Source organism: Anomaloglossus baeobatrachus, chromosome 2, assembly GCF_048569485.1.
Source record: "Anomaloglossus baeobatrachus isolate aAnoBae1 chromosome 2, aAnoBae1.hap1, whole genome shotgun sequence".
NCBI lineage: Eukaryota > Metazoa > Chordata > Amphibia > Anura > Aromobatidae > Anomaloglossus > Anomaloglossus baeobatrachus.
Genome location: NC_134354.1, coordinates 523936388 through 523950910, shown reverse-complemented (window position 1 = coordinate 523950910; position 14523 = coordinate 523936388). Strand labels below are relative to the sequence as shown.

General features: G+C 41.6%; 1 protein-coding gene across 6 annotated transcripts in view; it reads left to right on the top strand.

Annotated features, from left to right (window-relative positions):
- MSI2 (musashi RNA binding protein 2) overlaps positions 1-14523 on the top strand; it is a 934763-nt gene that overhangs the window by 677137 nt on the left and 243103 nt on the right. For all 6 annotated transcript variants that reach the window (XM_075336584.1, XM_075336585.1, XM_075336583.1 and 3 more), the window contains exon 9: positions 98-212. In XM_075336584.1, the coding sequence (XP_075192699.1) occupies positions 98-212 (115 nt within the window). The remainder of the gene's footprint in view (positions 1-97; positions 213-14523) is intronic.

Genomic DNA, 14523 nt, shown 5'->3' with positions numbered 1-14523 from the left:
ACAGTCATTTTTTAGTTTTTGCCATCAGCATTGTTACTTGACATTTGAATTGAATTCATTTACATCTCATCATACGTTTTCTTTTCTTTTTTTGTAGGTTGAATGTAAGAAAGCACAGCCTAAAGAGGTTATGTTTCCTCCTGGAACGAGAGGACGGGCGAGAGGTCTCCCTTATACCATGGATGCATTCATGCTGGGGATGGGAATGCTGGGTAAGTACTCTACTTTATATTTAGCTTTCCAGCGTCTCTGTTAGGAGATTTTACTGCATATTTAAATGAACAGGTTAAGGTTTAGGCAATTTGAACCAGTGTTTTTGTATCCTTTCCCAACAGGTGTGTTTACTTCTCATAGACTGCTTTACACAAACCTACTTAATGTTTTTGAGTCTTTAGAATTTAACAAAAATAATGCTTAACATGACGTATGTCACGGGTGTGTCATGGGTGACAGACAGTCCTATGGGGTCCGGCAATAGAAGGTTACAGCGTTTGGCTATACAAAATGCTCCCTGAATTTCTATTGTTCGTGCTGTTAGTATTCACTGTACTAAGTTCCTCCTCTGCTGGGTTTTCATTCATTTCCCTCTACGACCCTGTGGAGCTCCTCTTCCCTTCAGCTACTAATCATCTGTATTTTCCCTTGGTTTAGATTTTCCCTGCAGTTGTGCTGGTGATAATAAGTTCTTCAATAGTTCTGGATGCAAGCAGGCGGTTTGCACTCATTTGTAGGATCATTGCTGCACTTTGCTCAACTTCTTTCGGAGGCATCTGGAGATAAATTGTTCAAGCGCTTATGTCCCTATGTCATCTTTAGACTTTAATGGGGTTGACAAAGAGCTCATCACACCCATTCCCTATCGAGGGCCCAGCTCTACGGTCATCCTAGGGTGAGGAATCCAGCTCAGTGCATAGGTGCAGAATCTAAAGTGGTGAGGGAACCCAGGGGCCAGCGGTAGATTTGGTCAGGGGTCACCATCTTCCCCTTCCCTAAATACTGGGTTTCCCTTCCCTTTCGCTTGGTATTCCCCCATACCTAGCGTGACAACATAGTTGTGGGAAACTTGGATTTACCATATGAATGGTTTCAAAATGTCCTGTAACTTATAAGACCTTTTTTTCTCCACCAAAGTTTTCAATGGCAATACAGAATGAATGTGTCCCTCCTTGGCTCTAAATCTGTTCTAGCAAAATCTATTATCCATTTATTTTGGTCCATTGGTTGACCGAATTATTGCTTTGTACAAGCTCAAATAGACTGGAGCGGTGTTGCTGTCTATAGGCCTTTTTTCCCAGAACATCCTTGTGTCTCCTGTTTATTACAAAGCTATACAGAGACATTTGCCTTCAACTTCATACTGAAAGAGAAAAAACCCCTGAAATTTATTACATTGAATCCAGCTTTAACAAGATAATTTTCACTTTAATACTTAGCTGTTTGAAATTATTCTCAAATATGCTAATGCACATAAGACTCGAAGTAGAACCATTACTGAATGTTTTATACTTCCATTTTTTGTTTTGGCAAATATGTATCAAATACTTATGGCCTTTTTTAGATTGGCTGATCGTCAACGAACAAAGCTTTTTCCCAATTACCAGCCAATGTCAGCATGCTGCTGATCACCACTGCCATTTGGCTCTCCCACTGACTCAATGTTTGCAATTCAGTTTCTTTAAAGATGATACTCCCACGTGACACTTTCTCAGGCAAGAGCAGACCGGTGTGATGGCATTAAAATCTGTGAGGACTGATGCAGAAAAGATGTTAGAAGGTTCGCAAACGAATAACATGCCAGAGCAGTAGACCTAAATACATCAGAAAACATTTCTTTCTTGGCAGTGATAGACTCAAATTGAGTAAAAAATGCTATATCCAAAAGCAGGTAACACAAACCCAAAATGGCTTTGATAATGCTAGTCCAATCTTACTCAAAATTCAGCTACTTTGCTACATATGTTACACCTGCAAATATGGATGTAAGAGCATATGTGCTGTTGGTGAATTTACCCTAAAGGCCTCCCCAATACATAATAGTTGGCTCATGGCCAAACCATCATTCAGCTGTCACTCTTCACTCCCCATGCGCATGAATATTCGGCTTAGCCCAGGCATTCATGTGTTTTCAAAGAAGAGAATTGAGAAAGCCGCTCCCAGAATCTTTATTTTCTTAATACCAAAAGGATTGGCATTATAATGTACCCTTATCGGTAGGCACCCTACACATCAGTCTGTCGCCTATTCCTCATGATATTGGTGGGTTTGGCCAACTTTAGCCTAATGTACAAAGAGACCTGAAGTGTTGCAGTGGCTTACCTTTGTCGTCTTTTTCTAATTGGTTTAACAGAGAGATTTGTACAAAAAAAAAATCCCTTTTACTGCTGTATACTAGCTAAATTATCAGAGTTCAATCTATATATTGTTTTTAAACGAAAGACACATCCTATCTCATGGAATTTTCTAATTTATTTTTCACAACTTTGGTCCTCCATTAGCTGGGATCTTTTCTTTTATTAGCTTAATCCTAGGTTTATATCCGCATGGAAGTGCGTAAATCTGGATCTTTTCTGTGTGTCAACCGATTTCTGCCTCAAAAATGGTCTTAAAGATTCTCTTCCTTTTAAATGATTAATATTTCCTTCTGGGATATCCAAATTTGCATTTAAATGGATGTCTTAAATAGACTGTTTTACTCCTATTCACCAAAATAGAATGATGAAGGATGCAGTATGTTCATTCCGACTTAGAAAGATCCTTTCTCCTAGAGAGAAATTGAGTCACACATTTATTCTCATCTCCTAATGTAGCACTGACAGCTTCACAGGTTTTTCTTTTCCAATGGCTTTTATGTGGTTTATATGTGGTAAAAAGAATTGTATAATGGCATCTGCCTGTTATATTTGTTTAAATGAAGATGATTTAATGGTGAATTTCAGCTTCTCCAAAACTGGGGTAAATGTTTCCATTCACAGTTTAAGCTCCATTATCGCCGCTATAATATGGCTTTGTGTGGGAGCAAACTGTTGGAAGTCCCCAAAAAAAAAAAATCGGAAGATAAGTTCTCATTATATCATTGTATAATTTTGATGACCTTTCCCAAAAAGAAAAAAGTCTTGGGAAACGATTTTCAGACTACCGATGAATGACTGGATCACAGCCTGTCATTAACTTCTGAAATGCAGCACATAAACCAAGGAAAAGTTGTCAGATGAAGGCGCGCACTGCTGCCCAGCCTGCCAACTTCCTTCCTGCTAAGCTGGTGCATTCCTGCTTGATTTACAGTCTGAACCAACAGTGTCATTATGCCGCTGACCCCAACTGTGTGGTCTCAAATGCTAGTGTACAATGCAACGTTTGCCTCTGTAGCTTCGATGGAGCAGCATGACAATGAAGCTGGGAGGAAAGGTGCACTACAGCATTCCTAGCCACCTTACAGTAGTGCTTACAAGCTCTTTGGGAAAAAGTTTCTAAGCACTGCACATACTTAGGCTCCGCTGACATCCTGCAGCAGTGGCTAGTAAGCTTGGCAATGAGCTGTAAGCAATAACGAAAATATAAATATTAAAATGAATTATAATGGAGAAGAGAGGAATTTTTTTAATACAAAGTAAACTGCAATTTTTTTTTTTTATTGAAGCAATATTCACTTGTACCGATCAATATAAATGAGAATAACCTTTTCAGGTGTGTATCATATTAGAAAACTTTTGACATGCCCTGCTGTCATGTCAGAAGTTTTGATGGTGATAAGACACTGTGAGCGCCACTTGACTTTCCTTGGGATGTAGAGTTTGCAGTGTATGAATTTATAGACAGTCTGTAAACTTTATGTGAATCTGTACACTCCTCTGTACAGAGAGGTAAACAAAGCCAGTCCAACATTAAAGAGCACAGGGCTCAGCTAACCACTTGTCCCCCTAAACCAGATTGTTAAGTCAGTTTAGCCATTTTTCATTCACACACTGTGGAGCAGTCATTTAACCTCCCACATACAGTACCTTGAAGAATTATTCATATCCTGTGAACTTTCCACAATACAACCACAAACTTAAATGTATTTTATTGGGAATAAATGGGATATTCTCAATGGAATGTAGATCTGGACTTTGGGCCATTCAAAGAAATGAATGCTTTGATCTAAACCATTTCATTGTAGCTCTGGCAATATGTTTAGAGTCGCTGACCTGCTGGAAGTTGAACCTATGTTACAGTTTTCCTTCAGGATTGCTCTGTGTTTAGCTCCATTCGTCTTTCCATCAACTCCATTTTCCCTCTTGCTTGCTGCTACCTCTATGTTTGATGGTGGGGATGGTGTTTTCAGGGTGATGTGCAGTATTCTCCCTCACATAGCATTTAAATTCAGCCCAAAAGTTTTACTTTGGTCTCAACTGATCAGAGCACTTTCTTGCACATTCTAATTGTGTCCCCTATATGGCATGTGGTAGAAGGTGCTCTGGTCTGATGAAACCAAAGTAGAACTTTTGGGGCTAAAAATGCTATATGTAGTGGAAACATAATACTACACATTACCTTGAAAACACCATCCCAACCTTCAAACATGGTGTTAACACCATCACGCTGTGGGGTATGATTCCCTGCAGTAGGAACAGAGAAACTGGTCAGAGTTGATGGGAAGGCGAATGGTGCTAAATTCTGGTGGAAAACCTGATATAATTTTGAGACTTGGGTGTAGGTTGTCCTTCCAGCTGGACAACGACCATAAACCTACTGCCAGAGCTACAATGGAATGGTTTAGATCAAAACATAGTCCTGTGTTTCAATGGCCCAATCAATGTCCAGACCTAGATCCCATTGAGAATCTGTGGCAAGATTTAGACTATGTGCGCACGCTGCGTTCTGGCTTGACAAATAAACTGCAGCATTTTGACAACTGTAAACTTAGTTTGACAAAAATAATGCATCCATAACGCATGCATTTTTGGATGCATTTTGAATGCGGTTTGAATGCATTTTGTATGCATCTTTGACAGTGCGTTCCCACTCGGCTCTGCTACATCCCTACATCCCCATAGATCATGGGTGGCTAGGAGACAGAGCCACGTGATGAGAATGAACTCGGATGAACTTCACCCGACTTCATTGTCATCGCTGTGACTGTGTGCCGCTGCCTGATATGCAGTCACAGGTGAAGGACTCACAGGTGACCGCAAATCCCCTGAGTGACTGAAGTGAGCTGCGCGATCAGTGGTGCCGTCACTCAGGTTACCCGTGGCCAGCTGGAGTCCTCCACCCGAGATCGCAAATCACCTGAGTGCGGGCACCGCTGATCACACGGTCACTTCAGTCACTCGGGTGACTTGCTGTCATAGTTGGAGGATCCAGCGGTGGCTGCGAGTAACCTGAGGGCCGTCACTGCTGATAGCGCGACTCACTTCAATTGCTCCGTGGAGCTGACAGAGCGGTCGTGGTCTGTGGCCGCTCGCTGTCAGCTGCCGATGTAGCAGAGCTGGATGCGTCGTAGGACCTCGTGTGGATTACGTCCGACCTGGAGCGATGCTTGGGGATTTTAATAAAGTGGTGAAAGAGGGTAATTTTGTTTGTCTTTTATTCCAAATAAAGGATATTTTGGGTGTATGTGTTTATTTTTTTTAACTTACAGGTTAACCATGGGGGGTGTCTCATAGAAGCCTGCCATGATTAACCTAGGACTTCGTGGCAGCTATGGGCTGCCATTAACTCCTTATTACCCTGATTGTTACCGTACTAGGGCAATTCGGGATGAGCCGGGTGGAGTCCCGGGACTGTAGCATCTTATGGATGCGGCAATTCCGGGCGGCTGCTGGCTGATATTTTTAGGTTGGGGAGCTCCCCATAACGTGGGGCTCCCCATCCTGAGAATACTAGCCTTCAGCCGTGTGGCTTTACCTTCGCTGGTATCAAAATCGGGGGGACCGTACGTCGTTTTTTTTTTATTTATTTATTTTGCTGCATGATATAGACCCGCCCACCGGTGGCTGTGATTGGTTGCAGTGAGACAGCGGTCACTCAGCGTGGGGGCTCCTCTGACTGAAACCAATCATAGTTGTCGGTGGGCTGGGGAAGCAGTGAATATGAGATGGAATAATGAGCGTCCGGCATTTTCAAATCAAGAGAAGCCGCCGGAGCTTTGTGACAGCTGTGCAGCGCCGTGCCGGTGATCGGTGAGTATGAAAGAGAGAGGGAGAAACAGACAGAGAGAGAGAACGAACGACAGACAGAGAGAGAGAACGAACGACAGACAGAGAGAGAGAACGAACGACAGACAGAGAGAGAGAGAACGAACGACAGACAGAGAGAGAGTGAACGACAGACAGAGAGAGAGTGAACGACAGACAGAGAGAGAGTGAACGACCGACCGACAGACAAACAGAGAGAGAGAGACCAAAAGACCTGCATTTTGTTTGTCAAAAAAGCATGCAGAACGCAACAGAAATGTAGTGCAAGCACACAGCTGAACATTTTGGTTGCATTTTGACACACCTCATTGATTTCAATGGGTAGAAAATGCAACCAGAACGCACGAAAGAAGTGACATGTTGCTTTTTTAAATGCCTCGATTTTGTCAAATATTTGGCATCCAAAATGCTGCATTTAAAAAAGCAACGTGCACAGGGAATTTGCTGAATTCACATAGACTTTGCTGGAGAAGCACAACGCATGCATTTACACTGCAGTTTAAAACGCTGCCAAAACGCATGAAAAGAATGCGCACATAGCCTTAAAACGTGCTGCTCACTGATGCTTTCCATCCAATTTCAGTGAGCTTGATCTATTTTGCAAAGATTTGTGGGCAAACATTTCAGCCTCTAGATGTGCAAACCTGGTAGAGTCATACCCCAAAAGACTTACAGCAGTAATTTCAGCAAAAGGTGGTCCTGCAAAGTATTGACTGAGTGGGGCTGAATACAAATGTATGTCACAATTTACAGATTTATGTTTTTAAAATATTTCAAAAGCTATATATAATTTCTTTTACACTACACAAATACTTGCCACTTATTAGTATGTCACATAAAAATAATTTAAAGGGGTGACTCGAAGGCGGGTGACTCGAAAGCTGATAAAAATTCCATTTAACTACCTATTTATTGCCCCAATCTAAACTCATTTCTAATACAGCTGCATTAAAGATGATCTAACCTTTACTGACTACACTATCAATCTAGTATTGATGCCCCCCCAACACACCTACAATTTCTGTCTGATGACACTTTGTTTGTGAATCCCACCATGCTGGGATACTCAAATGCAGCATCATCAAGGGGCAGAGACTTTGGCCACTGACACAGCCTTTACCCCTTCCTTGAAATGATGCATCATCAGTGACACTCATTTCAGCAGCTTTTCTGATCCCCTACATGCTGTCAGACAGCACATTCTGTGTTACCGGCTCGCAGTGCGCACTGTTAGTGCCTGGTGTCAGAGTACCCCACGGCATTCAGAGACCAGCATCGCCCCTACAGTGACATCACATGCAGGCGCGGCGATGGTCTCTCCACGCCTCCGGGTACTGTGACACCACCTACTGACAAGTGCATGCTGCTCTGTGTTGCTGGATCTGATCTGAACTGGCAATACAGAGCGCACTGTCACTGTGCAGATCACTCAATGACAGCACAATGACACACAATGAGTGTCACTGATGAGACTTCGTTTCAGGAAGGGGGCAGAGACGTCAATGACTGCAGCCTCTTCCCGTGATGCTGCTTCATTTCAGCATACCAGCATGCACTGGGATTCTGAAATGAAGCATGGTTGAAAAGCAATGTCTGACTTTCATTTGTTCATTTTCATAATTTTTTTTTTTTTATTACTTTTGTCAGATTCAAGTTGTTATTGTGGCCATTGTGGGTCTTTATTTCGTTAAACGAGGGGTAACAACAATTTTGACCACGTGTGTAACTAATAATTTAAGGTGCAATAGAAGAACCTACTATTCACAAAACTTTAAAAAAATCTTTTTTTTTCCTGTTCATTTATAACATGACTGTCATATAATTGTGCAATTGTACTAAAATAGTTCCTGTTCTTTGTGATTGGCATTCCGACTCATACAATCATAAATAATCTCCAGAGTGAACCACTTGCAATCATCATTATGTGATGATGTCAGTGGTGTTTGGGGTTTCTCTGAATTCACCACTTTGTCTGCTTTTTTCACATTGGAATACAACATTTTATATTGGAAGAAGCTAACAAGAAGTATGAGCCGCTAGGACTATCACAGATTAATGTAAGTGGCAATCTGGAGAAACACAAAGAATAGCAGCTTTACACTGTCCTTTAAGTGGTATTCTCAATGCACATGTGCAAGCTTTGCTCCATTCATTTCTTATGGGGCTGTGAGTGCAGCTGCAACACTTGGCTTTTTCCAAATCTGTTAGCGGAATGTTTACTATTATGCAGATAGTTCAATAATGCAATGAACACCCTTAAAATCTTGACCCCTGACGATGGTATGACTATAGTTTCTCCCGGACATGCTGTAGGTCATCAGGCTATTTGATACAATATGCTGTTGTATCCATCCAGCTTGTTGTTTGTTCCTATCTAGTCTTTTCCTCTTTCAACTATTTCAGGTACAGTTTTATTTTCTCATACAATGGCTTTACGGGATTACTAAAATGGAAGGTTTTTTTATATTTATAACCCAGACCCAAATCAGAAGATGAAAAGGCTGATTCACAAAAGAGAATTTTTATACAGCGTTGAAATGTCAGATCAAATTTAAGGGGGACCTGTCAGAACTCTCCCATCTCCCACCCCCAACCACTAATAGTATTGTGTAATCCCTTAAAATATAAGCCATTTGCTCCTTCTATGACTCCAAAGCACTGCTCCGTCACAGATTGAAGTTGTCTGGAAAAGGATTGGGATGTAACAGTGCACTTCTAGATTCTCAGCCCCCCTCTGTATTTCCTACTTAGTAGCACCCTCCCAGGGCTAATTGACAGGTTAACAGCAGTGTACCAGAGCAAACAATTTGTCAATCAACCAAAGGAGGGTGCTGATAGTTAGTAAATATAGGGTGTGGGCTTAAGGCCCAGTCACACACAACCACTTACCAGCGATCCCGACAACAATACCACCTGATAAGGATCGCTGGTAAGTCGCTGGGAGGTCGCTCGATAGATGTCACACAGTCAGACCTTACCAACGACGCAGTAATGATCAGCGACCTGTATAACAATCTCGGCGGGAGTTGTGAATGTGTTAGGAGGTCGTTGGTAGGTGTGAAACACAGCGATGCGTCCTGCGCAGCAGGACATTGTCTTTGAAGAAAATGGTCCGGACCATTCGGCAATGACTAGCAATCTCACAGCAGGGGTCTGATCGCTGGTATTTGTCATACATAACAAGATCGCTGGCGAGATCGTTGCTGCGTCACAGAAACGGTGACTCGGCAACAATCTCGTTAGCGATCTCGTTGTGTGTGACGGGGCCTTTAGAAGATAGTTCATGCTCACACTCCAATGTGGTTCCAGATACAACAGACATCTCTCACTAGTGGAGCACTGCTTTGAGGTCATAAAAGGTCAACTGGGCTATCTTTTAAAGGGCTATACAATCCTATAAATGGTAAGGCGTTTCTGAAACATTCTCTTTATATTATTAGTTTTACTCATCTGTCTATTTACAATTAAATATTGGAAAGGATATATTTTTTTTTTGTACAAGAAAGTTGTCAAATTCCTCATTTTATAAAGAAAAGTTCACATATCCAACTTCCTTAATTGCCTTTCTAAATGTGATTCATACTTCTCCTTTGCCAGTAGTTTCTTTCCTTCCTAATGGTTGTGACATTCGGAAAGCAGAATTTGGAGACCAGCTAAGCAGGTATTAAAAAAAAATAACTTTTGTAAAAGATTATAGAACTGAAACCTATACAGGTGTGCTTCGTTTACTATCACTATGTGACAAGCTGCATTTTGATTGTGAATTAAGCACAATTTTTCTTACCTTTTGTGACCTTACGTGGGCCTGTCATAAGCTATAGTTATATATGGACTTTTTATAATGCTATAAAAGTGAAGAACAAAAAAAAAAATATTTAATTTTGAAAGTAATCAAATTCCTATTAGCGACCTCTTAGGTAGTCTTTCTGCTCTATCTCCGTTAATTCTATAGGTAGCATTCTCAATAATAAAGGATCTAATTAAAAGTTGTTTCATGTAGAAAACACATTCTCATTTACCATATATAGGTAATTATGAGTTCACAAATGGGAAACCCTATTGGGGGTCCTAATCTATTAGACTCATTTTGGATAACTTGGCAGATCCGTGTTGAATGTATATGGCCCACAAGCTCCAAGTTACTCCAGTGCCATTTTGTAGATATATTTTAAGAAGAAAAGCCAATCATGGGCCAATTATATATATTTAAAAAAAATAAGTGCAATCAAAGAACAAGTACAATATAAGAACAGTCTTTTATGTCCAATGTGGCTTTAATTAGATTTATTCCCTAATGTGAGCAGTGGGGCAATATGCCAGGCTTGGCAAGAGTAGCCAAATATAAAAGACCCACTATGCCATTAAATTTATTATATAGCATGTTTAGCAAATGATTTTAAAAGCTTCTCACATTGGCGGATAATCACACATTCTAATTTTGAACTGACTGTTAGCACAATAGTGACTAACTGTTGAGGAAACACTTTTTAGGATAGTGACTGCAATTCACTGTTAATTCACAGTCCAACTGTTGGAACTAAGTTGCCGTGTCCCATGGCACACTTCAGTAGCATCAGAGCTAGAAAATTATCTCTGGAAAATATCTCACTAACTTTTCAATGATAGATTAATCAATCCCACCAATATTGTAAATGCCCACTCAATCCTTATTGCAGGAAATATGGTATTAGACTGGGCTCCAAATTCTGGCTTACATAGTTAAAATACACTGACATAATTTGGTGGAAGGCAAGACCCTTTTCTGGAGCAGACTAGAGTACCCGATCTTCTGGGACTCTGTATAATTGTGTGGAACTGAAGTCCGTCCTATGGAGCAGACCAGCGGGCAAGATCTTTTGTCACTCTGTGTGATTGTGTGGAAGGCAAGACCCTCTTCTTGAGCAGACCAGAGTACCAGTCTGTATCATTGTGTGGAAGAGAAGACCCTTCTCTGGAGCAGACCCGAGTACAAGAGCTTCTGTCACTCTGTGTGATTGTGTGGAAGGCAAGACCCTCTTCTGGAGCAGACCTGAGTAACAGATATTCCGAGACTCTGTTTGATCTGCAAAGATTGTTTTTTTAAGACCTCTTTCTCACCTCTCTTAGGGGTTTTGGGCATTCCAAAGCTGTTTCTTATCATCTGTCTGTCTCTCTGTAAATCACAGCAATATTTTAAGTGCCCGCTCAATCCTTATTGCATGAAATATGGTATTACGTTTGGGTCCAAATTACAGCTTACATACTTAAAATGCACGGACACAATTTGGTGGAAGGCAAGACCCTCTTCTGAAGCAGATCAGAGTACCAGATTTTTTTGGACTCTGTATAATTGTGTGGAAGGAAGACCCTCCTCTGGAGCAGACCAGAGTACAAGATCTTTTGGGGCTCTGTGTGGAAGGGTCCTTGTGGAAGGCAAGACCCTCCTGCAGCAGACCATAGTACCAGATCTTCTTCTCTGTATGATCTGCAGAGATTATGTTGTTTCAGGACTTCTTTCTCACATCTCTTAGGGGTTTTGGACTTTCAAAGCTTATCTGTTTCATCTGTCTGTTTCCCAGTAGTTGACTCTTTGTCCGCACCACCTCTTTGCTATGTTTGTAATTTTTTTCTCTGTTCCTTCCTCAGATATTGTGACTTTTCTTTGGTGACCTTTGTTTCTCCAGGTTACCAGGAAGTCCTGAGAGTTGTGGCCCAGTGCACTGCAGTAAAATAATCTGTTAGGACTCTTTCACACATTTTTTTCCATCAGTCACAATCCGTTTTGTGACTGATGTGACAGATCCATCGCAGATTGGGGTACAACTGATGCAACGGATCCTTTAAAAAAAGAACAAAAAAAAACGGATTCGTCGTACCAGCCTAACAGTGCTTTTAACCCCGTTCTGGGCATGCTCACTTAGAAAAAACGGAGTCTGTCGCCGGAATCCGTCATTTGATGGATTGTGACAGATCCTGCGCAGATAGTCTTCTATTCTAAAAAGACGGACGGTGACTGATCCGTCGCTGTCCGTTTTTCGACGTTCACAAAAAACGTTGCTTTGGATGTTGCTTTCGTCGCCGCACAGACAATTTTTGACAGATCCGTTGTACTACGGATGAAACGTGAGGCCATCCATCGCAATCCGTCGCTAATACAAGTCAATGAGAAAAAAACGGATCCAGCGCTGGATCCGTTTTTTTTCACATTTCAACGGAATTGCGACTGATGCAAAAAAAACCTGATGTGTGAAAGGGGCATTATGCTGGCATCACACGGTACGATATATCGGGCGATATGTTGTCGGGGTCACATCCTTAGTGACGCACATCCGGCATCGTTTGACATATCGTACCGTGTGAAACCTAGGAGTGAACGAGCAAAAATACTCACCTTATCGTTGCTCGTTGACACGTCGTTCATATTCAAAAAGTCGGTCCTCCTTCTGTGCTCAGGTAGTTCATCGTTCCCATGGCAGCACACGTCGCTCTGTGTGACACCACGGGAATGACTTACACCGCTTACCTGCGTCCCGCCGGCAATGCGGAAGGAAGGAGGTGGGCGGGATGTTATGTCCCGTTTATCTCTACCTCTCCACTTCTATAGGCCGGCCGCTGAGTGACGTCGCTGTGACGCCGGATGTCCCTCCCCCTTCTGGAAGAGGATGTTCGCCGCCCACAGCGAGGTCGTCCGGGAGTTAAGTACGTGTGACGGGGGTTCACGACTTTGTGCGCCACGGGCAACTAATTGCCCGTAACGCACAAACGATGGGGGCGGGTGCGATCGCTCGTGCTGTCGCACAATAGATCGTCCCGTGTGACGCCGGCATTACATTAACTGCACACAAAGGGGTTACAAACAATCATCTTATCGTTCATTGCTGATCACCCTAAAATATCTTAAATATTTGTTTCATCAAGATAGATGTGTAAGATTTTTTTTCCTTTTTGCTAGGATCCTTTCCCATGTTGGATGAAAAAAATGTACATAAGGGTAAAACTGTGAATTAGAATTTCTTAAATTGCAAGCAAAAACGCAGGCAGGGTTGAGTCAGTTACAGGCATCTTTTCTTGATTTCATCTTTTTCTTCTCTGATCAGTAAAATATCACTTTTATGCAGGTTGTGTGTTAAAGTGATTCAAATACAATTATCTGTAAGCGGATGCTCTTTTGCAGATTGATTGACATCCCCTATTTCCAAATCAGATTTTTGTTTCGCCGTTTTAATTGTCCATTATGCAGCACAGAGAAGCCGGCAGCGTTCTGGAAGAGGTTTGCTTTAAACCCACCTGCAAAATGCAGATGAGCGTCTTTAAAAGTTCGTCTGAAGAGGCACAATGTGCACAAAATTAGCATGCAGCCAGACATTTTATATTTAGACTGCACAACATTTCACACTTACAAGTCTTTTTTTAAGGTGAGAAACAGATCATTTTCTGACACTAAAGTCAAAGATTTAATGAGCGTGTCTATAGTAGCTGGTAATATCACTGTCTGTTTTATATCAACCCCCAAATCAAACGCCTGTGAATAAAGATGGGGCAGCAATAGGTTAACACCGTTCACACCAGTCCCTATCTTAGTGGGATTTGGATAAGGCTAGCCAAGCAGAGCTGTGATTTCTACTTATTTTTAGTTTAGTGACAAGACATAATTATTGTGAGATTGATCATTCCCTGGAAGTATTGAAGCAAACAAATTGTTCAGCGGCCGGTGCAGGATGAGCACAGCTCCTAATGGGAGCAGTGGATAGGTCATCCTGACCATAATTTGGCTTGATGAAGCATCCACATGGGCATGGTGTTAATGTGCTATTGATATTCAGCCAGCCAATTTCCCTGCGCAGACCGGGGCTGTGACTCGTTAGAGCAGAGCCGGGCATCACAGAAGCAAATGATGAGGAAAATTGAAGTAATGTTGTATTATAAATTTATGATTTCATCTGCCATGACCTGAAAGATGTTCAGTGATGGGGCTTATGATTAGACCCGTCAGACACAGAAGCAACACATTTTATCTTGGTTAGGCTTGTGAGATGGTGCCCAGATAGAGAAGTGATCATTGGGCAGCTGAAGAAAATGCTTTATCTTTGGGAGGAAGAGCTAGCTTTCCGAAATGTATCCAGTATATTAGTCTATACAAGGCACTGCTGCCTAATACAATGCTTTACTGTTATGGGAAGAATGCTTTTCAATTTCCATTTTTATTAGGCATATTTACTTGAATATGTTCTGATAAGTATGAGGCATAATACGTATGGACATCTAAATCAGTAGGAATGCAATTACATTGGAAATGTAAGAGATTGTTACTGCTTCCAACCCCAACTCGAGTGTAAATTATAAATGCAATTAACTGATTTGTATTATT